The sequence below is a fragment of the Notamacropus eugenii genome, chromosome 1, assembly GCF_028372415.1.
Source record: "Notamacropus eugenii isolate mMacEug1 chromosome 1, mMacEug1.pri_v2, whole genome shotgun sequence".
Classification (NCBI taxonomy): domain Eukaryota; kingdom Metazoa; phylum Chordata; class Mammalia; order Diprotodontia; family Macropodidae; genus Notamacropus; species Notamacropus eugenii.
Window position 1 is genome coordinate 642840553 of NC_092872.1, and position 27251 is coordinate 642867803.

At 36.6% G+C, this 27251-nt stretch overlaps 1 protein-coding gene across 1 annotated transcript in view; it reads left to right on the top strand.

Moving 5' to 3' along the window:
- The first annotated feature begins 2231 nt into the window (after positions 1 to 2231).
- The window catches only part of CCT4 (chaperonin containing TCP1 subunit 4), a 28144-nt gene continuing 3124 nt past the window's right edge, over positions 2232 to 27251 (top strand). Inside the window, exons 1-12 of the mRNA XM_072635455.1 lie at positions 2232 to 2786; positions 7157 to 7209; positions 11024 to 11113; positions 13202 to 13310; positions 13641 to 13783; positions 14621 to 14742; positions 15076 to 15208; positions 19514 to 19653; positions 23964 to 24060; positions 24154 to 24264; positions 24342 to 24472; positions 24827 to 25061. Of these exons, the coding sequence (XP_072491556.1) occupies positions 2660 to 2786; positions 7157 to 7209; positions 11024 to 11113; positions 13202 to 13310; positions 13641 to 13783; positions 14621 to 14742; positions 15076 to 15208; positions 19514 to 19653; positions 23964 to 24060; positions 24154 to 24264; positions 24342 to 24472; positions 24827 to 25061 (1491 nt within the window). The 5' untranslated portion in view covers positions 2232 to 2659. The remainder of the gene's footprint in view (positions 2787 to 7156; positions 7210 to 11023; positions 11114 to 13201; positions 13311 to 13640; positions 13784 to 14620; positions 14743 to 15075; positions 15209 to 19513; positions 19654 to 23963; positions 24061 to 24153; positions 24265 to 24341; positions 24473 to 24826; positions 25062 to 27251) is intronic.

Genomic DNA, 27251 nt, shown 5'->3' on the forward strand with positions numbered 1-27251 from the left:
GGAAGGGACAGGTTGTTAAGGATTTTAAAGGCAAACAGAAGATTTTATATTTGATCCTGGCGGCAACAGGTAGCCACTGAAGTTTACTGAACAGTACAGCGACATGGTCAGACCCTTGAAGAAAATGATTTTGGCAGATGAGAAAAGGGATTGGAGAGGGGAAGAGACTTCAAACAGTGAGACTAACCAGTAGGCCAAGTATGAAGTAAGAGGGCCTTTACCAGGCAGGTGGCTATGTGAATAGAAAAGGGGTCACATAGGAGATAGGCTACGAAGGCAGAATTGACAAGATTTGACAACACCTTGGATATGGGGGTTAAGAGTGAAAAACTGAAGATAACACTGAAGTTGTAAGATTACATGACTGGGAAGATGATGGTGCCTCCAGCAATAATTGGGAAGTATTGAAAAAGGGAACATTTGAGGAGGAAAATGGTGAGTGCAATTTTGGACATGCTGAATTTGAAATATCTATGGAACACCCAGTTTGAGATGTGCAATAGGCAGTTGGTAATGTGAGAATCTAGGTAAGGTCTGTATAAATAGATGAGCATTATCTGCTTTGAGATGATAATTTAATCCAAAAAAGTTTAGTAAGATAATAAAAGGAGGTAGTATAGAAGGAGATGAGGATTGAGTATAGACCCTTGGCAGAGGGGGCACCCAAAGTTAGTGGACATGATCTAAAGAAAGATCCAGCAAAGGAGACTAAGAAGAGGTCAGACAGGTGGGAAACCAGAAAAAGGCAGTACCATAAAAAACTTAGGCCACAAAAAGCTTATTCTCTTCTAGAAAAGACAGCATACAGGAAGAGGTGTGTCAAATGCTGCAGAGAGGTCAAAAAAGATGTGGATTGGAAAGAAGTGTGAAGATTGAGAAAAGACTATTAATTTTGGCAGTTAAAAGATCACTGGTAATTTTGAAGAGTTTCAACTGAATGATGAGGTTTGAAGCCAAAATGCTTTAGAAATGGTTTAGAAAAGAGAAGAAGTAGAGACACCAATTGATGAAACTTGATGACGTTCTCCTTAAAGAGAAGTGAGATACAGGACAACAGCTAAGACATGGTCAGATCACGAGGGTTTTTTAAGGGTAGGAGAGACATGTATGTGTGGAAACAGCCAGTAGATAGGGCATGAGCGGTGCAAGAGTAGGGGTAAAGAGGCAATCAGCTGGAGAAGCTGGGACGGATGGGATTAAGGTTACCTGAAGAAGCGTTTGTCTTGGCAAGAAAAGTCACTTTTTCATGTAACGGGGTGAAAGAGATAGTGGGAGAAAACACGACTGATGTGGAGGAGAAGGCCAGAAGGGAGGTCAGCACCAAGAGCGTTAAGGTGGAGGCTCGATCTTCTGCAGGGGGAGAGGAGCAAAGGCTACCAATGGAGGTTGGAGGAGGGGCGGAAAGCTTTAGAACCATGCCTGTGTGCGTGGGGCGGTGAACTGACGAGGGAGGGAATACCAGTTGAGATAGGTAACAGGATGTGCAGTAGTCCTGGTCTGCAAGGTGTCCTACCTCATTCCTCTTCTACAACACCTATTTGACCAAGCATTTCCTTCACGATGCCCAGGGATGGATGATAACAGTATTAGTAGCATCCTCCCCAGACAAGATCACGGACGGCAGGTGACTTATCCCCAGTTACACACACTAAGCTTCAGGAGCTACACTGAGAGCCAGGTCCGACTCCAGACAGCCATTACGTTACGTCATCACACTCGTGGCCTACCTTGGATTCGGAAAGGTAAAATAAAGGAAACAGGCCACGTGGAGGGGAGGACTGGGGAAGCATGGTTGGGGCGCACTGGGACATCATTTAACCTAAATTTCCTAGTCCGTGAAATAAATGGGGTTAGAATAAATAGGCTTCAAGCTTTCTCGCAAGCTCCAAAACCTGGGCCTATTCTTCATATTCCCAGAACTTAGCACACAGCTGGCACACAGTAAGCGCTTAATAAATGCTCAGTGACCGAGAGCAGGAACTGTCATTGGCCTTTCTTTGTAACCCCAGCGCCTAGCACGTGGCAGGCGCTTAATAAAGATGCTTGCTGATTACTCCTGGAATCGCCAACTTCTACCTCGAACCAACCGGAGGGAATGAAAGCAGGGCCAAAACCGCTTTCCTTCCAGTCCAAGAGACCACAACACCGGGGAGGGCCTCACTACGAGAAGATAACTAGGTTCCTCACAACAGACACAGCGTCTCTTAGGCCTGACCCCGCCCCTTCCGTGCGTGGGGGCCTGAGGGCGGCGAGAGGAAGGTGTCTCCAACCTGCCTGTCTCGTCTCGCGCCTTTCTAAACGCAGTGAGAACTACCACCCCGCCCGAAGATAACTAGGAACGACCCCAGTTGATTTAATAACCAGTGTGGGTCTTCCCTCCTCCACCAATTTGAGAGCGTTCTGCTCTCCACGCGCCACCTCTGGCGGCTCTGGGTTCCGGCGCGCCGAAGACGCCTCTTGATGACGTCACTGCAGGTGCCGTGCTGTGAGGCAGGACCCGTCGTCCCCGCCTCCTTCCTCCTCTGCTCAGGCGCCGGCTCTACTTTCTGGAAGCTTCGTGGAGGCGTTGGTCTGAGACCGTTAGTCCACGGATCGGACACAATCCGCGTCCATCCGGGGCTCTTGAGTCACCACAGAACCGCGCCAAGCCTGACTGACCATGCCGGAGAACATGGGTCCCAGGAGCAACGGGCCTGCCGGAGGTTCCGGCAATCGGGGGAGAGGCGCTTACCAGGACCGGGACAAACCGGCCCAGATCCGCTTCAGCAACATCTCTGCCGCCAAAGGTAGCGAGCGCGGGGACTGCGCCTGCGCCCTGCCGGCCGCGAGGGGTGGGCTGGGCTGGGCCTGGCTCGGGGGTCTTTCTGGGCTGAGTCAGCCGGAGGAATGGCTGCTCTCGGGGAGTGACTCGAAAAGGTTTTGTTGGGTTCCCCGTGGCCCATTTCGGTCCTGGCCCCCAGCATATGTCCACGTTCAGTTCCCCTCCCCCTGGCTTTTCTCTCTTTCCTGCTCAAGGCATCCTGTCTAGCTTCTCGGAGCATTTTCACCGTCTCTCCTCTCCCTCCCCTCACCCACTCAGATACCTGGCATGCTCTCCATCCCCGTGGTTTTCCTTCAAGTCCCAGCTAAAACCTCACCCTTTTAAAAAAATTAATTTGTTTTCAGTTTTCTATAATCACTTCCTTAAGTCTTAGATTTTCTCCTCACTCCCCGAGACTGCATGCAGACTTACACGAAACCCCGACCTTTTACGAAAAGCCTTTCCTCTCCTCAGGTTTTGTCCCTTACCTCTTAGATTACCCCCAGTTTACCCTCATGTAGATATTCGTGCATGTGTTATTAGTGTGTTGTCTCCATTAAACTGTTAGAGAGAGCAGGAATTGTCTTGCTCTTTTTTTTCATGTCCCCATTGTTTAGCACAGTGCCTAGCACGCAGGTGATCTTTAACTAAGTGCTAGTTGATTGACTTCCACTAGGGCTGTGGCATGCACCACATTTCTCCAATCTGGTGGTGGGCCTCAGGATCCTCAGAGTGAATTAGAATATCAATAGTAACTGTTGCTCTTTTCCTCTCTGCTTGATTTACTTTTTTTTTCTTTTGCTCATTAATAAACCCATTGTGTCCTGGGCTGGCAGTCTCCAGTCATCCTGATGAGTATCTGGTCTCTGGACCCAGATGGCTCAGGAGGGCAAAGTGAGGCTGGTGACCTGCACAGCCCCCCTCACCCAAAGTCAAGTGCAAGTCATGTCATTATTTCTCTGATGGTATGGTCTTCTTTGAAAATGAAGGACGAACACAGATATAACAACTCAGTTCTTTTTTGTGGAAGCCACAGACTTCCAGTACTTGGGACTTTGGACTCACCTGCATTTTGTTAGTTCTTCCTTTCAGATTTTTCCAGTGCCTTGAGGGTCATTAGAATACTAGGTATGAATCCCCACCTCTCATCTTAGTAGCTGTATGAGTAAGGGCTGGTCATACTATCACTGAACCTGCCTCATCTGTGAAATGAGGATCCATCAAACCAAGAAACATTAAGGACATACTGTGTTCAAGGGCACTGGTGATACAAGACAATGAAGAAAAATCATTTTCTCCTAAGAGAGCGAACTATAGAGTGTGTGTGGTGTGTGTGTGTGTACACATTAATTTGAGAAGAGTGAGTGTTGTAATAGATTAGCTAAGCTTTGAAGGAAGCTAAGAGCTCTATCCAGGGGATGTGCAGTAACCGTAGTAATACCTGTAGTAGCAACCTCATAGAGTTTCTATGAGAGTCAAATAAAACAATGTAGTAAAAGGACTGTAGAAATGAGCAGTTACACCATCAGAGTGGAGAAAGTGTTAACCTCTGCAGTATCTCCAAGTACCAGGGAGGAAAAACATTTGAGGTTTTTAAATCATTTAATATTATCGTGAAATGTCTGAATGTGAGCCTGGATAAAATGTATGGTTTTGTGTAGCTAAATTTAGGGCGTATAGTTTGAGACTACCAGAGGGATTTGTACTTGTGTGACATGCTAATTTCATGTACAGAATATTGGATTCTAATCATCAAGAAACAAATTCTAATTCTGCCATTAAATAGTATGACTAACCCAGGTCCTTTCTTGGATCTTCTTCTTCAAATGTGGAGGTAGTTGAGATTAGAACTTTTAACTCTAACGTTCTATCATTTTGTGCTTTCTTAACTATTAGTTTAGAAAAAGTTTTGTAAGAAGCACTATATAAGTGTAACCTATTATTAGTTCCTTTTCTATAGAGGAGAGAATACTTCCAGAAAATGACAGGGAACAGTTTGTTACTCATTAGAGGGAGGATTACTGCCATGTGAGAAGCAAAGGATGTTTTATCATTTTTTAATTCCTGTATCCACTCTCCCTCATGGCCTGAGAAATAGAGTAACAGCCCTAGATAATATGGTACCTGTGATAATATGGGTCTTAACAAACAGTCCCAAAGTTCCAATGCATAACACATGTTGTGCATGTAGTAGGAACTCAATGAATAGTTGTTTAATAAATGATCAGAAAGTTAGAAAAATCAATATAAAATGTAATTTCATACTTATAATTAGATTTTGTGTCTGGAGTAAGATAAGGTATAAGGTACCTTACAGTTTGTAGCATGTGGACTGAAAGAGGTTCCTACTTAACCACTGTCAAAATATTTGCCTGCTTTAAGGAGAGGATCACCAGAAGGCTTTGGTACAATCACTATATCCCAGTGGGCAAGTGGTAAATAACTGTGTATTGTTACATGTACCATCCCCCATAGGCACATTAAAAAAATTTATGTGCCTTTAGTTTATAGATATGTAAGCCAAACCTTAAAGCTTTAGAACCTTAAAGTCTAATAATGAAACTGGGGGATGACTACAATTAGTCTTATCTTTGAATGGACCATTCACCCAATTGAGGGTTCAGTTTCCCTGGTGCTAAAATTGCAGGATTTATAAAGTTAAAGGATTTTATAACTAGAAGAACCTGTACTAGCTGCAGTGTAACTGTGAGTGCATCATGATCTTGTAGCTTTTCTGAGCCTCAGTTTCATAGTTAGGAACGTGAATGATAATATCTTGGAGGGTGGTTGTGAGTCTAAAATGAGATGATGTATATAAACCTCTGTAAACTTGGAAGTACTATATAAAATGGCAGTTAACTAGTATTTTACAGATAGGGACCCCAAGGCCCAAAACTTGCTTGTTCCAGATCACACAAAGTGGTAGGTAATAGGGTCAGGATTTGAACCCAGATCTTCAAACTCTTAATCCACTTCTGTTTTCCACTATGCCATTTTACCTCACCAATAGGATGGCATCAAACAGCTTTTCACTTCTGAAATTCTACATGCTTTAAGATTCTCCAAGAGAGCAATCATGGTATAATGAATAGAGAGCTGACCTCAGAGCCAGGAAGACCCAGGAGCAAGTCATCTAACTGTTTGGTGCACTTCAGGCAACTCTAAATCTATAGAAGGTGCCAACTTGGATTGTGGAGGGAGTTTCCTCTTCCAGAAATTTTCAATACTAATGAAAATTCACAGGACTGGTTCCTATCTCTATGTAATGACTGCTTAATTCAACTCAACACAGTTATTAGGTGCCTTTGGTGTAAAGGGTACGGTACTAGGTATCCAGTTGTTACAAAGGCAAAAATGAAACATTGACTTTGAAGAATTTGCTCTGCTTTCTTTTATGGATGGTAGTTAATTATACCTTTCAAGATGATTTTAAATGCCTTAGTTGGTGGATCATATTTAGCTTTTCTGAAGGTTGTTATGCCTTCCTGACACTTGAATTAGATGCTATAACTTTTAAAAGGAGATGGTTGATAATAAAATAACTTGGATGGGGAAAAGGGACCTATAACAGCATTTTTAAAAATTAAAAAAAATTCCATGTTTTCTTTTAATGAAGCAGTGCTTTCCTGCATAGTTCCTAACCAAAAAAAAAAAAATTAATCAAAATTTTCTAATAAGAACTGTGACTGACAGCACAAGCAACTGTTCATGATAACAAGGAAAGAAGGGTGTTTTACTTTCAGTCATTTGGGACCAACATTGTATTTAACCTGAATTCTGTTGTCTTTAGTGTTATCTTTACATTGCTACAGCCTGCCTTCTCTACATACTGTAATTTGTACTATAGCTAATGTTATACTGATTCTTCTAACTGATTTCAAGCTGTCATGAATCAAAGAAAAAAGTTTGTCCTTTATTCCAACAGAGTAAATATTTCATTATTCCTGCTGTGCTATCTATGACTCAGTTGTGATTTCAGGTTTAAGTACAGTACTTTGGTTTTTCTTGGTCTCTGAATAGTGGTAACAACATCTGAGTTTATCATACCAGTCGCTTTAAAATTCCAAATTTCATTTGTTTTAAAATAGGAAGTAAAGAATGCAAAACTTTCTAATTGGATTCTTAGCATTCCAATATTTGAAGAAAAATAGGGTGAATCCACAAGCTTAGTTTTTCTATTGCAGTATTATAGAATAAATCCAAAGTACTCTACATAGTGGCCTTACAATGAAAAGATGAAATAATGTGTATTTGGATTGCAATCAAGAATGGGAAGACTTTATTATATTTGTGCTTCATTATATTTGAAATGTCAAAAAAAGTAATATTTCTTGAATTTTTCTCCTCTTTTTACAGCTGTTACAGATGCTATTAGAACTAGTCTTGGACCGAAAGGAATGGACAAAATGGTAAAAAAAAAAAAATTTTTTTTAATTTATAAAATACTATTAATTGGGCTATAATTGCTTATTAGGAAAGGGAAGCATTGTTTTTGAAGTGAAGATGTTTTATAAAGCTTGCATTAAGTGCAAAGCAGGTATTGAAATTATGTAATAAAATTATGTGTCTGGAAAACCTATAAATCTGTATATCTTTGCCATTTATCCCTCTGCCCAGCTCCTGTCTTCCTTCCATTTTCATGATGGGAATCTAATCCATCTGTCAGATGTGCAAAGACCATAGCTTAAATTAGAGCTAATTTTCAGCTTGCTGGTATATACCATTGTTAGAATTGAAAAGGTATCTTTGGGGGAATTGGAGAAAAGGAGTTGTTTTGATATATGTGGGGAGTTTATTCAATGACCTTCTTAGGGTATAGCTTAGTGAAATCTCGGGGTCAAAGGTTATGGACATTTTAATCACTTTATTTCCTTTACTCTAAATGCTTTCCATTCTGGGTTGTCCTGATTCACAGCTCCACCAATAGTGTACTATAATGTATATCTTCCCACAACCCCTCCAGCATAAATTATTACCATTTTTTATCATCTTTCCATTTTGCAGAATGTGAAGTGAAACCTCAGGGTTGTTTTGATTAGAATTATTCTTGTTATTAGGGATTTGGACCATTCTTTCCTATGCCTGTTAATAGTATAGTTGTTAATAGTTTATAATTTTTCTTTTGAGAACTTTGACCCAAATATATATCTATTAGTATCTCTTGGGGGAATTGCTTTTGGGAGTGAGAGAGGGGAAGGTGAAGATGAGACTGAATATAGATACCCATAGATAGATATGTTCTTAGAAATTTGGTCTTTTTCCATGTTTGGCCACTTACCTTCTTAACCTAGATACGTTAAATTTGTGCAGAGGGTTTTCCATTTAATCAAAGTTACCTGTTTTATATTTTGTAATTGCCTCTTGCTTTTTTGGGTAAGAATACATTTCATATTTATAGCTATGAAAGGTATATGATCTCTTAACTTTTTGCAACAGATCTTTATTATTTAGATCATGCTTCCATTTTGAATTTATTATGAAATATGATACATCTAGGGCAATTAGGTGGTGCAGTAAATAGAGCACTGGGCTTGGAGTCAGAAAGACTCCAAGTTCATATATGGTCTGAGACGCTAGCTGTGTGACCCTGGGCAAGTCACTTAATCCTGTTTGCCTCTGTTTCCTCATTGGAGAAGGAAATGGCAAATCACTCCAGTATCTTTGCTAAGAAATCCCCAAAGGTTTGACAGTTGGATGTGAGAGAAAACATCTAAAGATAACAGGATATATCTAAGACTAATTTCTGGAAGACTGCTTTCTGCTTTTCACAACAGGGTTTGTTTTTTTTTAATCAAATAGTTCTTTTCAGAAGTAATTTTATTTTCCTGTTGATTGAACGCAGTTATTTAATTCCATTGTTTCTGATTCTCTGTTATCTACTCTGTTCCATTGATCTACATCTCTGTTTTTTAACCAATACAAAGTGATTTTGAGGTATGGCAGTGTTAATCCTTTTTTTCCCAACCCTTTTTTTATCATTTTCCTTTCTAATCTAGATATATGGTTTCTTTGAATGAATTTTGTTGCTTGATCAAGTTCTGTAAAGTATCTCTTTTGATTGATATAGCATTAAAATTGTAAATTAATTTTGATAGTATTTCTAATGTTTTTATTCAGCCATAAGTGCTGAATATTTCTCCAGCTATTTAAGCTGGCTTTTATTATTTATTTATAGTATTTATATTATAATTTAATTATATAATTATATAAATTGTTATCATATGTAATTATGTTAATTATATAATATAATTATAATATTTGTAAAAATTATTATTTAAGGAGCACTTTGTAATTAAATCTGTGTAATTATTTTGTGGATTTCAGTAGATGGGTCCCCAAGTATTTTATGCATTTTGTGTTTACATGGAATATAATTTCTATTTCTCTTACTGACTTTTGGATTTTATTAATATATGAAAATATTATTAATTTTTGAGAGTTTATTTTGTACCTTGCAACTTTGCCAAGGCTATTATCTTACTTAATATCATCTGATTCCCTGGAATTTTCTAAGTAAATCATTGTATCATCAGTAGTTTTACAACTCTTCTTAACCTATATTTATATCTTTAATTTATTTCTTATGCTTAGCTCCTGCTAGCATTTCTAGAACTCCTATCAAAAATAGCAAGGAGAGTGGTTGTCCTTGTTGTAAAGCTTCTAGTATGTCCCCATTTTGATTTTAGATAATGCTTTTTATATTTAAAAAATTCCCTCTCTGCTAATACTTTGGAGTGTTCTTAGCATAAGTGCGTGTTGTGCTTTGTTAAAGCCTTTTTCTGCAGCTGTTGATAGTCATGTGATTTTGGATGTTGTTAATACTGTGTTAATTGTTTTCCTAATGATGAACCATCCTTGAATCCCTAGTGTAAGTCTGATTTGGTAATAATGATGATTTCCTTAATCAGTTGCTGTAGTATGTTTAACATGATTTTATTTAAAATTTTAGAATCAATATTCAGTATTGAATCCTAAACAATAATTATGTGAATGAAAATAATGATGAAACAACATAAAATTTGTGGAAGACAACTAAAACACAGGGGAAGATTACATCCTTTAACTGTGCATTAACAAAATCAAAAAGGAGAGCGTTAATTGATTTAAGGTGCATTTTTTAAAATTAGAGGGCTTACCTCAAATAAGCACAAAAGAAGAGAGATTGAACATAATAAAAGAAACATACTGGAAACAGAAACGAATAGGGCAGAAAATCAGATCAGCAAAAGAACAAATGAACATGTAAAAAAAGAAAAAGAAAAATTTTTAATTATTCTAAGCTACTACACATATAATAATAGGACTTGAGAACATGAGAAATAGAGCAATACCTTCAAAAATATAAAATATTTTAACAGAAAACCAAATAGAGGTCTTAGATAATACAGCCTCAGAAGAGGAAATAATACCAACTGTAAAGGAACTACTAAAGGGAAGAAAAACTCTTGGTTAATTCTATAAAATTTTAAAATAACAATATCAGTGCTATACAATTTGAGAAGTCACTACTGAAAGACTCCTTTTACCAAACAATCATAATCCTAATACCTGAACAAAATAAGGTAAAGCAGAAAACTGTAGGTCAGTATCATTATTGAATATTTTAAAATGCTTTAATAAATCTGTTAAGAAGATAGAGATCTACTGAATAAATTCTAGAAAGGAGTAAGTTGGAAGTTAGGAGATTTGGGTTTTATCTGGAATGAAATAATCATTTAAGTGCCTGCTCTATGCCAGACACTGTGTTAAGCACTTTACAAATAATATCTCATTTGATCTCACAACCTTAGGAGGTAGATGCTATTATTATATCCATCTTACAGTTGAGGAAACTGAAACAGATAAAACATAGATGACTTGACCATAATCACAAAGCTAGTAAGTATCTGAGGTTGATTAAACTCAAATCTTGCTGACTTCATGCCCAGAGCTCTATCCACTATGCTACCTAACTGCCACTGTTTACCTGTGAGATGTGGAAAGAGTCCATTTTTCAGAACTTCAGTTTTCTAGTTAATAAAATGGAGCTAATATTTCAAGCATAAAATAAAAGCCAATGTGAAGGTGTTTGGATGTTAAGAAATTGGATGCATTATACGTGAAAGATAATATAGATACTACCATTAAGCTTTTAAATATGAATAAAACATTTTTGGAAACCAAATTATTATTGTCTAAAAAAATTTCATCTTGTTTTGTTTTTTCATTTAAAAAAATTTTTAGATTCAAGATGGAAAAGGTGATGTGACCATTACCAATGATGGTGCTACAATTTTGAAACAAATGCAGGTCTTACATCCAGCAGCCAGGATGGTAAATACATAGTTTTCCTTTTATATGACAAACTACTGTTTAATCTTAATTTAAACTTTAGTTGATAATTTCCATGACATCTAAGTATGATGGACATGTTACATCTTGTTATTTCAGTACTTTGAGGATCTGTGAGTTTTGTTTTCATGAACATTCTCTCCACTGACACAGTATGTTCCACTTTACAACTGTAACAGTTAAAATTAAGGTATACTGAGTCGCAAAGTTCCAAGCACAATCATTTTATTAGTAAAGCATGAATTTACCAATAAATAGGATCTTAGCTTCCTCTGTAAAGCCAAGACTTTTTTGTACTTTAGGGGATAATAAAGAACAAGATTTCGTAGGCAGGGAATAAGTTATGATTGGTTAAAAGAGCTCAGTATCATGAAAGGCAAAATCAATATAATTGGTTATAGAACTGAGGTGAGGGGGGACAATATGATTATTTAGAAATTAGGAATGAGGAACTAGCAATAAACCCCTCCTGTGACTAAAAAATGCTTGTTGTTTGAGTTTACCTGCAAGGTTAGAGATAGTGGACTAGACTTTTTGGGTAACAAACTAGAAGTGCTTGAATGATAGCTTGGTGGTACAAAGATGCTAGACTAGACCCTGTGGTGTCCACCTGCATTCCCAAAGGACAGCAGATTTCGTTGAGGCAAAGAGGCAAAAATAGAAGTGATTAACAGGAGAAATGGATTTAATTTAATTCATTCCAGGCCAGCTGATTTTCTCCACTAATTTCAGAGACAACCATGATTTAGGCAGTTACTGGACAAAATCAATTAACTTCGGTTAAGTTCAATAAAAAAGATGCAGAATCAGTCTGATCATTTCAGTTTACCAGTTTTAAAGCTTCAGTGACTAACAGTTGCCTTTAGGATCAAATGCAAACTCCATTAGTTAGCATCAAATGTCCTTCACAGTCTGGCTGCAACTGATCTTTTCAAACTGAATATAGATTACTGTCTTTTATTCTGCACTTAGACTAGTCCAGGCATCTTACTTCTTCACTACACATGACATTCTAATCTTACTGTGTATGCCAACATATTCTCTTTCCACACGTGCTTTCTGGAGCACCTAGTTACCATGGCTTGACTCTTGTGCCAATTCCTTCAAGAGGTCTTTCTTGATTCCCCCTATTTCAAATCCCTCTTAGCCCATGACTCACATTTTTTAAAATTTATACCTGTTTACTTATTTGTGAACTTACCAATATTCTTCTAGTATAAACTCCTTGGAGGGGACTTACTTTTCTGTTTATGTCCTCAACATTCAGCATGATGTCTGGCACTTAGTAGCCACTTGTATTTATTTATTGATTCAAAAATTACTCTGGCTTAAACAAAAAATCATTCTGACAAACCTAGTTCTGAGCTTCTCAGAATTTAGCTAAGTTAGCTCCTGAATAACTAGCATCTAGTGTGTGACCAGGTCACTATCCAAAACCCTTTCTTCAAAAATATATCGTTTCACTGTCCATGGTACTCTCACACTCCTCCACTTCTCGATAGAAAAGTTTTTTTAGTCTTTTGGATTTTCATATTACAGTGCTAACATTCATTACTTGGTAATGAACCTCCTAGGGACTGTCTTTGTTCCTAGTTGTCCTGGTCCCATTCTTAGTTTTTCTACCTTGGTAGGACCTGCCAGAATTTGTATTCTCTGACAGCCTTTGAAAACACAGTTAACCCTCATATCATGATGAGGCAAATAAATAGCCCTTGTGTGGAAGAGTGAACATTCTAGAATCAATTAATGATCATGACTCATGAGACTGTACAGCTAGGGAACTATAAATTCTGCTATCCCTCTTCATCCTGCCCCACTGCATGCACTTTGCCTCCCTCAGTTTCGCAGAATTTTCCATTTTAATACTTTCACTACATTGGGGGGTCAAGGAGTGAGAACGGGGAAGACATTCATTGTCTTGTGGAATTTTAAGTTTCCTAGAAAGTTGTGACATTATAGCATTAGATTTTAAATTTGGTGAAACCCATTCCAGAGCTTCATGATCTTGCTAAGACTATCAGCGTACCTTAGCAGGACTGTTAACACTGTTACTTAACGACTTTTTTCTAGTTGGTGGAGCTCTCCAAAGCTCAAGATATTGAAGCTGGTGACGGAACCACCTCTGTTGTTATCATTGCTGGGTCTCTTTTGGATTCCTGTACCAAACTTCTTCAGAAGGGTAGGTTGAGTTTGTGTCATTGCTAAATAGTGGTAGGATAAAGATGGTTTCTGTAGAAAAGTTAGTAGGGTTTATTTTGGAATGATGAGGTCTTTCATGAGTGGGTAAGACTTATTTTTCCTTTACTAATTGCAGATGGGTTTTTCTTGGAAAGAAATGATAGAATTCAGCCAATAATGGAATTTACTTTTCCAAAAAAAAAAAAAATCAGTCATTCTTAAAATAGTGTAATTGTAGCTATTAAAACAGTTTAACAAGTGTGTGACAGTAAATAAGATATAGTTCTAGTAATTAAATGACTTGTTAACATTTGAGTTTTACACTTTGCAGGGATTCACCCAATCATCATTTCAGAATCATTCCAAAAAGCTTTGGATAGAGGTATTGAAGTCTTAACAAAAATGGCACAGCCAGTGGAACTGAGTGACAGAGAAACACTGCTAAATAGTGCAACTACTTCACTAAACTCAAAGGTATGAATAGTTAAAGACTATTGGAATTATGCCTTTTTGGTTTTGTTGAGGAATCTTTCCAGTGATATGAAGCCTGAAGAAGTGGGGAGATTTATTTTTCTTTGCTCTGTTGTTAAAGAGAAAACATAGTTGTAGATGTGGAGCAGCATTTTAAGACTCTTTCATTTGTCTTAAATCAAAAATACCCCCATAGACTTTCTTTAGTTTGCAAGCTTTAATTTTGTGTAAATGTGACTTTACTCTGCTTAGATCATTCATCATACTCAAAGGTCAACATAGTAATGCTTAAAATTTTACTGAAAGTTTGGTAACCCCTAACATCTTAGCATTTTCTGTTTTCCTGACTTTCCTGTTTTAATGCCATCACTCCTCAGTGCCGGTCTCATACATTTTCCTTGATCTTTGGGCATGGGACCAAGACTGGATTGTGCCCATAATGATTGCCCTTTCAGATGTGCTAGAAATATCCTGCCAACACCTTAATGTTGAATGAAGTTTCTTGCTGTTCTGAAGATACCGGGAAATGCTAGTTGTGTGTCCATGAGTATCCAAAAGTGCCTCATGCTGTTTTATGCCAGTAGAGTTTGTGATCTGTCTTTGAAAAATTATTCATGTCTTTTTGCTTTTAAAAAGATGTTAACACATTATTGGTGAGAAACTTAACTCATCTATAAATGTGGAAGGAAAATGTTTTTATAGTAAATTTTTAAAAATTTCTCCAAAAATGGTATTTTTCTTTATGTTTATCATTAGAGCACTAGAGAAGATAGTGCTCATCTATAGGAAGCAGTTTTCTTTTACATAGTTTAAATCTGACCTTTTTAAAAATTCTTTTAGGTTGTATCTCAGTACTCAAGCCTGCTTTCTCCAATGAGTGTAGATGCCGTGATGAAGGTGATTGACCCAACAACAGCCACTAGTGTAGACCTTCGAGACATTAAAATAGTTAAGAAGCTTGGGTAAGAAAAATCTATAATTATTACTTTCATTAATCAAAGTTAATGTTTCAAATAAGCATGATTTCTGTGACAAAAATGGAATCAGGTAGTGGGACTAAAAAGTGAAAGGGGTTTTTCTTCTTTTCTGGTGGTTCTATCATTGTGAGAATTCTTAATGTCTTGATGGTAGATATGAATTAATTCTCTTAGTGTCATTATGTTAGAGGAATAAGTTGAGAGGTGCCCATGAGTGAAGGCAATGTAAATTATAAAGGTTCTAATATTCTTTAAAAAGTTGGCAACTTCAGGCTTAAAACTTATATTCTTTAATTCTTTCTTTTTTATTTTACTTAGAGGGACAATTGATGACTGTGAACTGGTGGAAGGATTGGTACTGACTCAGAAGGTGGCAAATACTGGCATAACAAGAATTGAGAAAGCTAAGATTGGCCTTATTCAGTTTTGTTTATCTGCTCCTAAAACAGATGTAAGTAAATCTGATTCTGATTGTTAACTGCTGTTTGAGTTGATAGATTCCTGAGCAGCAAATAAATGGGAAAGAACCTAAATCACCTCAATGTCTGGAGAAAACACTATTTTAGCATATTTAAAGTCATCATGCTAGGTAGTTTTCTAACAATACCATACATATTACATTTCACAGAGACATAATTTAAAAGGATGTGAACACAAATAATTGTCTCTAGCCTTCTTTCACCTTTTCTGATATGACAAACATAAGTAAAAACAAGTAGCTGAGTCTGTGTATCTTCTAACATTTCCACTTCTAAAATATTACTTTTTTCATGCCCATATAATAGTCTCCATTATTTGGACAGCTAGAAGAACTGTCCTGACATCTTTTTCAGATCATTGAAGAAATTTAAGACTTGGAAGATTATCTCAGAGGTCATCTAGTAGTCTGATTTATGTCTCATTAGGGATCTTATACAATAATTCCTAGCATTTTGAAAACCACCTCTTGAGGAAGCCCATTTCGTTTTTGGGCAATTTTAGAACTTCAGTTAGGATGTTTTTCTTACATCAAACTGATAATTTGCCTCTCTGCATCTTCTGTCCTCTACTCTCTAAGTTCTTGCCTCTGAGATCTTCCACGTGTCAGCTCTTTATTTAGAAATATCTTTCATTGGTGTCTTATTCTGAACACTGTACTTGTGAGAATGTGTACCCTAAGATCACATTAGTGTTCCTGGCTGCTATGTCATGCTTTTAACTCATGATGATAGAGTCCACTAAAACCCTTAGATTTTTCATGTGCATTACTGTATTGCAATGCTTTCCCCATCCTATTGTACAATTGACTGTTTTGAATTGAAATGGAGCTCTGAATTTGCCGTTTTATTAGATTAGATTTTGGTCATTACCTTAACCAACTTTCTTGGGTCATAACTGTCACCCAATGAATTTGCTCCCGACTTTGTCAAATGCAAATTTGAAAACCATGGCATCTGGGCTTTCATCTAAGTTAATTTTTTAAAATAATTTTTATTGATGTTTTCTGTTTTTTGTGTCACCGTAGGATCCCATATATCCCTCTCCTATCCTCTTCCTGAAAGCCACCTCATATGTCAAATAGTAGGGATTTTGGGGGGCGGGGGGGCGCGCGGGGGGAATCAGCATAACTTAACGTTACATTGAGAAAGTATGCAAATATCTTCAACATATAATGCCTCCACCAAAGGGTAGATTGGGAGTATTTTCATAGCTCTTCATTTGAGCTTGACCTTTATAGATTTTTTATATTTACTTTTGATTTTTTGGTGTCATTCTTTCCATTTACAGTGTTGTAAATATTGTCTATATTTTTTTCTTGACTCTCCTTCCTTTGCTTTTATAATATCATATAGATCTTTATATGCTTCTCTGTATTCATCTGCATCATTTCTTACAGTACAGTAGTATTTCATGTACCATGATTCATTTAGCCATTTGCCATTTGATGAATGTCTTCTTTGTTTCCAATTCTCATCTATCACAAAATGTACTGCAATAAATATTTTGACGTAAATGGGGACTTTTTTATCATTGGCTTCCCTGGAATAGAAGGCTAGTAATGGAATTTCTGGTTCAAAGGGTGTGGATATTTTTAGTCACTTTAGTTACATAACTCCACATTGCTTTCCAAAACAGTTGTATCATCTCAAAATCCCAGCAACAGTGTATTAATGTGACTATTGTCCCACAACCCCTCCAGCATTGGCTGTTGCCATTTTTTGACATTTTTTTCCAGTTTGCAGAATGTCAGGTGAAACCTCTAAGTTGTCTTGATTTGCTTTTCTCTTATTAGTGCTTTGGAGTATTTTTTCATGTTGCCATGAGTGTTTTGCAGTTCTTTTTAAAACTTTGTTCATATCCTTTGACCGTTTATCTATTGGGGAATAGCCATTAGTCATATAAATTGTTTATATATCTAGTATAGCACATCTTTGTCATAGAAAATTGATAAAGATTTTCCCCCATTTGACTACTTCCTGTTTTATCCTGGATGCAGAAGTCCTGCAGAAGCTTTTCAGTTTTGAGTAATCATTGCTATCTATTTTATCTTTTGTAATCTCCTTTCCTTAAGAATCAGTCTCTTAGCCATACTTGTAATAGGTACATGATCTGTTTGTTTATATAATGATCTTTAACATTAAGGTCAGATCCATTTAGAATGTATTGTGGAATGTGATATAAGGTGTTGTTCTAAGCCTAATTTCTGTTAAACTGCTTTCCAGCGTTCTCAGCAGTTTTTCTCAAGTAAGGAGTTTTTCCCTAGGTAACTTACATTTTCTACTTTTATCACAAACTAGACTACTGAGTATTCCTATATCTGTTTCTAGATATTTCTCCCTTCTTCATTGGAATATTTTTAATTTTGCCATCAGAATTTTATTCTATATAATTGTTTCTCCTTTTTGAATTGACTTACCCTGTACAGTTTAGGGTATGATACTTTACCTGCGTTTTTGATGTCTCCTATCCCAGAGTTTAAGGTGTTCATTGGACCATGCTTTTTTTTTCTTTTTATGAAAAAGTTAAATATGTAATGGCTGAATCACTCCAAAGTTCCTAGTATTCTACTTCAGTAGCCAGTTCTTGATTGAACAGAATTAGACTCAAAATAATAATTCTTCTTAAGACTTTTGTTGTATTATAACAATGAAATTATAATTAAATCAAATGAAAAATTTATCATTTGACTTTGCATTGAGCAAAAATCCAACAAATGTCCAGATAGTTATAGTGCTCCATCATTACCATGTCATGCCAGGTTTATGATCTGTTTTGCTTAAACTCCCTCTTCCTAGCAAATCGTCTACAGTATATTTTATCTACAAGATTGTGTCTCAGCTCAAGTGTATTTGTATCCCTACTTAAGCACCTATTGTGTAGTTTGCTGTGCTTGGTGGTAATGAATACAAATGAATATGAAGACAGAGAAGTGAAATGATCCCTGCCCTCAAAGAACTTACTTTCTCCCCTAATCATGACCCAAATGCTTGTCCAAGCTCAGTTCTTAGATTTTCTCATATCCCCTGCTACTTTACTGTCCTTTTTTATCTATTCTGTTCATTGTAAATAGAATTTATTATTCCCTAACCATGTTTCACTTGGATCCTGTGTCTCCAAGTCTCAGGAATACCTATGAAGTTGAACTTATTTTACATTCTCTAGTTTACTATGTTAACTGCCCTGTACTTTAAATTTTGTATGTATTTTATTGCTTTCCTCTTTGGGTAGTACTTGCAAATTACTAGTTATCTTAACTGATGGTTTCTGTATGTTTGAATGTGATCCTGAGCACAAGGACCAAGCTTTTCTTTTTCTGTATATCCCTAGTGCTTATCACAGTGCTAGTAAACCCTTGATTAATGCTTGTTGATGATGATGATTCTATAATGTTGAATCATATAGCCATAAATTGGTGAATTTTCTCCCACTTGAAAAAGAATAAAATTGAATTTATTAATAAAGCAAGGTACATGGTTTCCTAAAGCAGCATTTAGAATTTAAGAATTTTTACCAACAAATGAAATTTATAGAACTGGATTGTTTAAAACTATTTTTAATGCTTTTAATTTATATCTTTTGTGGCTTTTAAAAAAGATAAAACATTCTTAAAATGCTCAAGATCATCTTTATGCTTAGTATATTTTTAAAAATGCATTTTATTGATGCCTTTCATTTTTTACACCAATCATATCTTTATATTATCCCTTCCTGCGTAAAACATTCCCTTGTAACAGAAAAGTGTTAAGTAAAATCAACAAAGGAACCACATCTAAAACAGAATATGCAAAACATGGTTCCCCACCTTACCAAGAGGAGGGAAATGGGTTTCATTAATTATTCTTTGAGAGTAAAACTGGTTTTTACATTTAATTATAGCTACCTTTTAATGTTTTTGTTTGCACTATTGTGCTTTCCTCCCTCTGTAATCAGTTCATAAGATCATAGAATTAAGAAGTATAGGAGACTTTGGAGGTCAGCTAGTCCAATCCTCTCATTTTACATATGAGGAAACAGGCTTTGGGAATTAAGTGACTTGCACAAGGTTGCATAGAAAGTAGAAGTAGAGACGGGATTTGAACATAAGTCTCTAATTCCAAAGTCACTGATTTTTTTTTTCATGGTACCATAGTGCCTCATGTATGTCTTCTCATGTTTCTCTGAATTCCTCATACTCAGCATTTTTTATGGTAGAGTAATATTTAGTTATCATAACCAACCATTCCTAATATGTTTTTAGAAGCTTAAAATGAACAATATTTATATTCCTTTTTAACAGATGGATAATCAGATTGTGGTTTCTGACTATGCTCAGATGGACAGAGTATTGCGAGAAGAGAGAGCTTATATTCTCAATTTAGTGAAGCAAATTAAGAAAACTGGATGTAATGTACTCCTCATACAGAAATCTATTCTAAGGTAAGTGACATGAAATACATCTGATTTAAGATTTTAAAATTTTGACTTTGCTTTCTAATTAGAAATATATAAATAAGTTAGTTGAAATCTATGTAGTTAATTATAATCCAAAATCCAGGGCAGTTTCCTATTCCACAATACATTCCTGAGATAAATTGTAAGGCTGCTTTTTCCCCATATAGCAGTGCTATAGTCAGGGAGCTCTTTTCCCTAACCCTAATTTCAAGTAATTCAATAGCAAGTCATAAAAGCAAAGCTAGAACTACTCCTCAAGGTTGTGGAGATTTGTATGATGCTGAATTCTTTACAAAGTCAAAAAAGCCTGTCTCAAAATGTATTTTGATCATATTGAGATGGCCAATGTGGGAATTTGTTTGATTATGCTTCTTTGTTATAAAGGTTTAATTTTTTTTCTCCCCCCAAAAATTTTGAGGGAGAAAATTAGTGCTTATTAATTGAAAAATATTAAATTTAATTTTAAAAACAGAAAAAGTATATCCTGATCCCTCTTTTTCTCCAGAAGTATATAAAATCACTACATAAATCTTAACAGCTTTCTCATAGTACAACAACCTGTGTTTATTGTTGATGGCAGTGGTGGTTTTTCAGTACTACTTACTGTAAGTAACCCAACATTTATCTTAGTTTTTATCAAAGTAATTATCAGACCTAATGAAAGCTAGTTAGAAAACGGAAAAGGATGGCTATCGGAGAGAATCATTAATACTAGAAAAATCTATAAACCAGGGACATAAAATTTCTCTTTAGTGATTACCAAAACAAGCATAAAAATTACCAGCTGAAAGTACTAATTAACGAGTGCTAATGAAGTAGCCCTTGGTGAGTGGAATTTTATAGTGAAACCAAGAAAATTTTAGTTGAGAAATGTTTTAATTAATGGACATATTTAAGGAAATACTGTCTTATTCTTTAAAATAGAAGACATATTTTAAGGTGTTAAAAGGTGTGGAGAGGAGAAAAGAGAGGCAGCGGTTGAGAACCCTTTTTAGAAGTTGACAGACTGTATCTTCTTTGTCTTCCTGATGCTATAACAGAAAGTCAGATACCCAGTAATGCCTAAGAACATTTGGAAAAATGTAATGGGAGAGGGAGTTAGTTCAATGGCAAGACTGATCAGTACTTTACACAATTGGAATTCAACTGGCTTCTGAGCAGATAGGCATAAAGGTACACACTGATTACAAAGTAAAAGCAGTATAGAGAAAATCAAGTCCAGAAGACAAAACTGGCCCTGTAGAAAACAGTGGTACTAGCATACTTTGTAAACAAAATTTTTATTCTTAATTTAATAGAATGCCCCCCAAAAAGAGAACATTTTTATACATAAAGTAGATTAGGAAAAGAGTATTGTATGTGAAACCACATACCTATTACATGCCTCTTGCTTAAAGAAAGTATAAAATAAATTTAATATGTCCTTTTCAAAGCTATCTTTCTCTGTTTCCCTCTAAACTTCTTTCCTGCTAGCTTGCCCAAATCCTTTCCCCTAAATAAAAAGAGAAACAAACAGTCCTTTTAACAAGTAAGTATGGTCAAACTAAACAGATCCACACGTTTGTCATGCCCCTTAAGTGTGTGTTTCCTTTTGCTCCTTGAATTCATCTTTCCTCTATCAGAAAGGTAACATGTTTCATCATCCTTCCTCTTTAACCTTGAGAGATCATTTTATTGATCATAGTTATTAAGTCTTTTTAAGATTAATGTTCATTTTAAACAAATTAAGGAAAGCCTTGATAATATACTGAGCAAGAGGACAATTTAGGGATTGTCCATTAGGTTTCAGTTTTAGCTTTAGTAGGGCTCAGAGGTGAAAAATAGTATGATTATAAAGCAAAGGACATGATAGGCTCTCCAGACCAAGAGTGTCAAACAGATTTAGAAAATCAAAAGTTAACATTATGTTGTATTTTTATTTATTTGGTTAAACATTTCCCAGTTCCATCTTAATCTGGTTTGAGTGTCTCCAAAGTGATACTTCTGCTCTAGACTATGAATTGATGAATTTGGAATTCATGGGACTTTATCCTATTTCTTCATAAATACCATCACATGAGGTATAGTGGTTAGAGCACCAGTGCAGGAGTCAGGAGGACCTGAGATCAAATCTCACCTCAGACACTTGACACTTACTAGCTGTGTGACCTTGGGCAAGTCACTTAATCCCAGTTGCCTCATCCTGGGTCATCTCCAGTCATCCTGATGCATATCTGGTCACTGGATTTATATGACTCTGGAGGAGATGTGAGGCTGGTGACCTTCACAGCCCTCCTTCACTCAAAACAAAGTCAAGTGCAAGTCATGTCATCATTTTTCTGATGGCATGGTCTTCTTCAGCAATGAAGGAAGAGCACACACACACAAATGTCAGTGACAACCAAATGTCTCATGAAATGTTTCACGGAGCTTGGATAAAGTCAGCATAGCAAGACAATTAAAATTACTAGATTTAATTCCCCTTTCACATCACATATTAGCTAAGAACCTCTTATGATGGGGCAGCTATGACAAAGTGGTTAAAGCACTAGGCTTGGAATCAAGAAGACCTCATCTTCCTGAGTTCAAATCCAGCCTCAGATTGTGAGGCTCTGTGATCCTATGCAGGTCATTTAACCCTGTTTGCTTCAGTTCTTCATCTGTAAAATGAGCTGGAGATGGAAAAGGCAAACCACTCCAATATCTTTGCCAAGAAAACTCCAAAATTGGATCATGGAGAGTTGGACATGACTGAAACAACCAAACAAAGAACCTCATTATCAGCAGTTAATATTTAGAGTTGGTCTAATAATTATGTAATTTTGGCACCCTCTACCTTTTCTACCACTCTGCCAACATCATTGCAAAATGTAGAGGAATATCACCTATTATTGGGTGCCATTTTGTATTCTCTTTCATGGTTTTCCTTGAAAGATGTTGAAACAGATATCTTTGTTCTACAACTTCAGTTATTAATTATCAAGTGAAGCATGTAATAGTGTACTTACCTAAGGGGTTTGTATTGGTCATCTTTCTTGACATTGGCAGAGTCCAAACCAAAAAGATATTACTTAAGAGTGGTAAGGTCTCCCAGATGTTTCTATTAGAAGAGGACATTATACTGATTGCATTAAACCCAGAAATATTGTAGAACCTCCTAAATGAGGTCCCTTGTGAGGCTTTCATATATCTTGGACAGCCACTATGAGGCTTCAGTGAGTTGAGTTCAGAATTGAATAGGAATATGGGCTAGTGTGCCTTTGGGAAACTGCACAGTTGTTTTAATTGACCCCAAGCTTCTCCCTGAAGTAGTGAGGTTATCTTTTAACACCAGTGTCCCTCTGGTGGTCCTTCTGTGAGACGTAGTATCTGAAGAATTATCACTTAAAGGTTAGTGTACAGTTGTGTGTCAACTACGAGCAAACCATAACATGTTACAGATGAAGACTTATGTAGAAGTGGTATAACAGTATTATCAGAGAAATATGTAATTGAGGGGGAGGTGGGGGAAAGCTGCATTATTTGCATAGGAGGGACAAGTGATGAGTGGACAGCTTTCATTCTCTATGTTATCCATACCTTGCCAAAAAGAGAGGAAGGCCTAAGCACATGGGCAAAACCCCTCTGTAGTGAGTGAGTGAGAGAGAGTATTTGTGTGAAGATTATACATAGATGTGTATGGATTGGGATGTATATTATTGTAGGATACACCCATATCAATAGGAGCAGCTAGGTAGTGCAGTGAATAGAGTGCCAGGCCTAAAGTCAGAAAGAGTTTGAGTTCAAATTCTGTCTCAGATGCTAGCTGTGTGACCCTGGGTAAATCATGTCACCCTGTTTGCCTCAGTTTCGTTACTTGTGAAATAAGCTGGAGAAGGAAATGACAAACCACTCTACTATATTTTCCAGGAAAACCCCAAATGGGGGTCACAAAGAATCATACAGGTCTGAAATGATTAAACAACCCACATGAATTAAATATCAGAGATCTCTTCTAGTAATAGAGTCCATACTAGTAAAGGAATCATAACCCCCAAGGTATTTTGTCTTAAAAATAAAAGTTTTTTTTTCCAATGAGCCTTTCATTATATTTAGTAACAATTTAGTGTTGGAAATCTGACCTTTATTTTTACAAAGGATTTTGCGGTAACCCATTTGACAGATAATTAAAACTATTAAATGAGCTGTTAAATTATCTGATTAACAGCTTAGTCACAAGAGTAGTGGTGAAAGAAAATGTAAAACAGTTGAACAGAATAGAGCTTTTTTCTTACAACAGGATCACTGATGGCATTTCAACTTTTGGCTTGTTCTAGGGATGCTCTTAGTGATCTTGCATTACATTTTCTAAACAAAATGAAGATTATGGTGGTTAAGGATATTGAAAGAGAAGATATTGAATTTATTTGTAAGGTAAGCAGTTTTTTTTGAACCCTTATGAGTTTATGAATTTTGTTCTTCATTTTTATAAACATTGTGTTTTGTTGTTTGACTTTTTTTTTACAGACAATTGGAACCAAACCAGTTGCCCATATTGACCAGTTCAGTCCTGAAATGCTTGGCTCTGCTGAGCTAGCAGAGGAGGTCAACTTAAATGGTTCTGGCAAACTGCTCAAAGTAAGCATATAATTAAATTTGAATTTGCTAGCTTTCTTCATCCCACTATGTAGCATAATGTTGCTTATTTGTTTTAGATTACAGGTTGTGCAAGTCCTGGAAAGACAGTTACCATTGTTGTTCGTGGATCCAACAAATTGGTGATTGAAGAAGCTGAGCGTTCTATTCATGATGCTTTATGTGTTGTTCGCTGTTTAGTAAAAAAGAGGTAATGTATTTTGTCAGTTTTACCCTTTGATAATTTAGTAAATGATTTTTATGTACTTTTCCCATATGTTTATCTTTTTACACACACACACACACACACACACACACACACACACACACACATACACACACACACACTGTAGCAAAAGTTATAATGTGGTTTTATGTTCATCTACATCGGTTAATGATCTTTACCACAAATTCCCTAAACTGATAGAATCATAGACCTGGATAAAACAAATCATGCTGTTACTGAGTAGTTACAAGTAGTAAACTATTTGAAAGATGTTCTCTTAATGTTTGAATAGTTGTCAACTTGGGAAAATTAGCTATAAACCTGTCTTGTTGATTTCAGAGCCCTCATTGCAGGAGGTGGTGCTCCAGAGATAGAGCTGGCCTTGCGTTTAACTGAATATTCCCGCACTTTGAGCGGGATGGAGTCATACTGCGTCCGTGCTTTTGCAGATGCTATGGAAGTCATTCCATCTACTCTAGCTGAAAATGCAGGCCTTAATCCCATTTCTACTGTAACAGAATTAAGAAATCGGCATGCTCAGGGAGAGACCACTGCAGGGATTAATGTCCGAAAGGTAATAGTTCTGGGGTTTTTTTTTGAAAGTCAATTAGCAAGCATTTATGAAGTATTTCCATTATGTCAGGCACTGTGCTAGACATGGGGGATCAAGAGACCAAAATAAACAGTCCCTCTCTTCAAGGGGCTTCCTTCCTATTTGGGAAACAAATGTGTATTTATGTACATAGATAAGGTATACAAAGTAAGATTTTGTGGAGGGTGGCATTGACAACTGAGAGCAAGATTCAGAAAAGGTGTCTCATGTAGAATCTGGCACTTGAACCAAGCAGTGAGGAAGGTGTGCATGCAGAGGCATGGGGAAGGGAGATGGTGGTCATGTATAAGTAATAACCACTATGCCAGTTTGGAGGGGAATTGTGTAATACATGTAGAAAGATAGGCTGGAACTAGCTTGTAAAGAACTTTAAGTACAAAAGCAAAGAAGTTTGTATTTGATCCTGGACATAATAGGAAAGCTCCTCAAGCTGTAGGATTTTCACTTAGGCAGCTATGTGGAAGGTGAGTTCATGAGGGTAAAGAAAGACTTGAGATTGGGAGACCACTGAGGCTGTTGCAGTAGTCTAAAAAGAATTTATGAGGGCCTGTAATAAACCATGTGAGTAGAAATAAGGGAAACGTCTAGGTGAAATTGACAAGACTTCATGTCAAAGAATTGAGGATCACTGATTTTACTTCAAGCAAACTACTTGACAGATAACATAAGTACTCTATTAATTGGGTTAACCTTTTTTGTGCTCTGAACCCCTTTAGAAATTTGGCAACTAGAGACAATTCAGAATAATGTTTTTAAGTGCATAACATGCATAGGATTATAAAGGTTGCCAATTTTATTGAAATATGGCTATCAATATTTTGTCACAGAAATTTTTCACATCCCAGGTTAGGAACCCCTGATAAGCATGCTTAATTGTTTGTGTAAAAACTTCAGAAATAGGTATAGTATTCTTTTTAAGAACTAATTAGAAAAGCAAGTGTGAAATAATAGATTCATCCGGATGTAGCTAAAGGGAATTTCTCTTGAAATGAATAGTGAGGTAATGTCTCACAAGACCTGAATTTGAGGGAATAACTTCTGAAACCTGTCAACAGAGTGGTATAATGCAGGATTCCTAACCTCCAGGATCTAAGTTACTTACCAGAAAGGCGTTGTGTAATGAAATAAGTAAACTGACAATACAGGGCTGTATATGTTCAATGGTTGTTAATAGGAGCCCTGAAGCTGAAGATGACTGAACCAGCATAGGAGGAGGGTGGTCTTGTTAAAAGCAGTTAGGTGGCATAATGAATGGAGCATTAGGCCTAGAGTCAGGAAGACTTGAATTCAGAAATGACCTCCAGCATGTATTTGCTGTGTGACCCTGGGCAAGTCTGCTGACCTCTCTGTGCCTCAGTTACTTCATCTGTAAAATAAAGATAATGGTAGAACCTACTTCCCAGGGTTGTTAGGAAGATAAAATGACAGCAACTATTGTCATTACTATTGAGAATGTGGCACTTGAATGAGATCTTGAAGCATGGGTAGATCTGGAGGCAATACTAAAGTTGTCATTCTAGTGAAGGGAAAGAAAGGTATAGAAAGTGTATGTAGGCAGAACTTAGACATCTTCTAGAGAACGTTTAAATTGTCGTTTTGTTTTGGAAGAATAGCAAGAGATAAAGTTGCAGAAGTAGAACAAGGCCACATGATAGACTTGAATGCAGGGGTGAGGAAGGATTTGGAATGTCATTTTGTAGGAAAGCCATTGCAGACTTTGGAATGGTAGACTCCCGATGAAATTGGTGGTTTTGTTCAAGACTGGAGACAGAGAGAGACGAGTTAGAAGGCTACTGGAATAACTCATGTATATTAATAAAGTCCTGGTGCTGTTGTGGTACAGTAAGAGGGAAAAAAACCTAGTCAGAAGGCCTAGACTCCTATGCCAACTCTAGTGGTTACTTTGTAACCTCAGACAGATTACATCACTTTTCTAAGGCTATTTATTTTCTCTTTTATAAAATAGGGATAATGCTTGTCCTATCCATCTTACAGAGTTGTCATGAGGAAAATACTTTGCAAACTTTAAAGTAATGAATAAATATGAGTTATTAATAAGATTCCAGCTGTGAAGTGGAAAGGTTGGTATGAAATTTGAGACAGAAACGCATGGAACTGTATAAACAGACCTGCCCAATAATGAATGTGAGG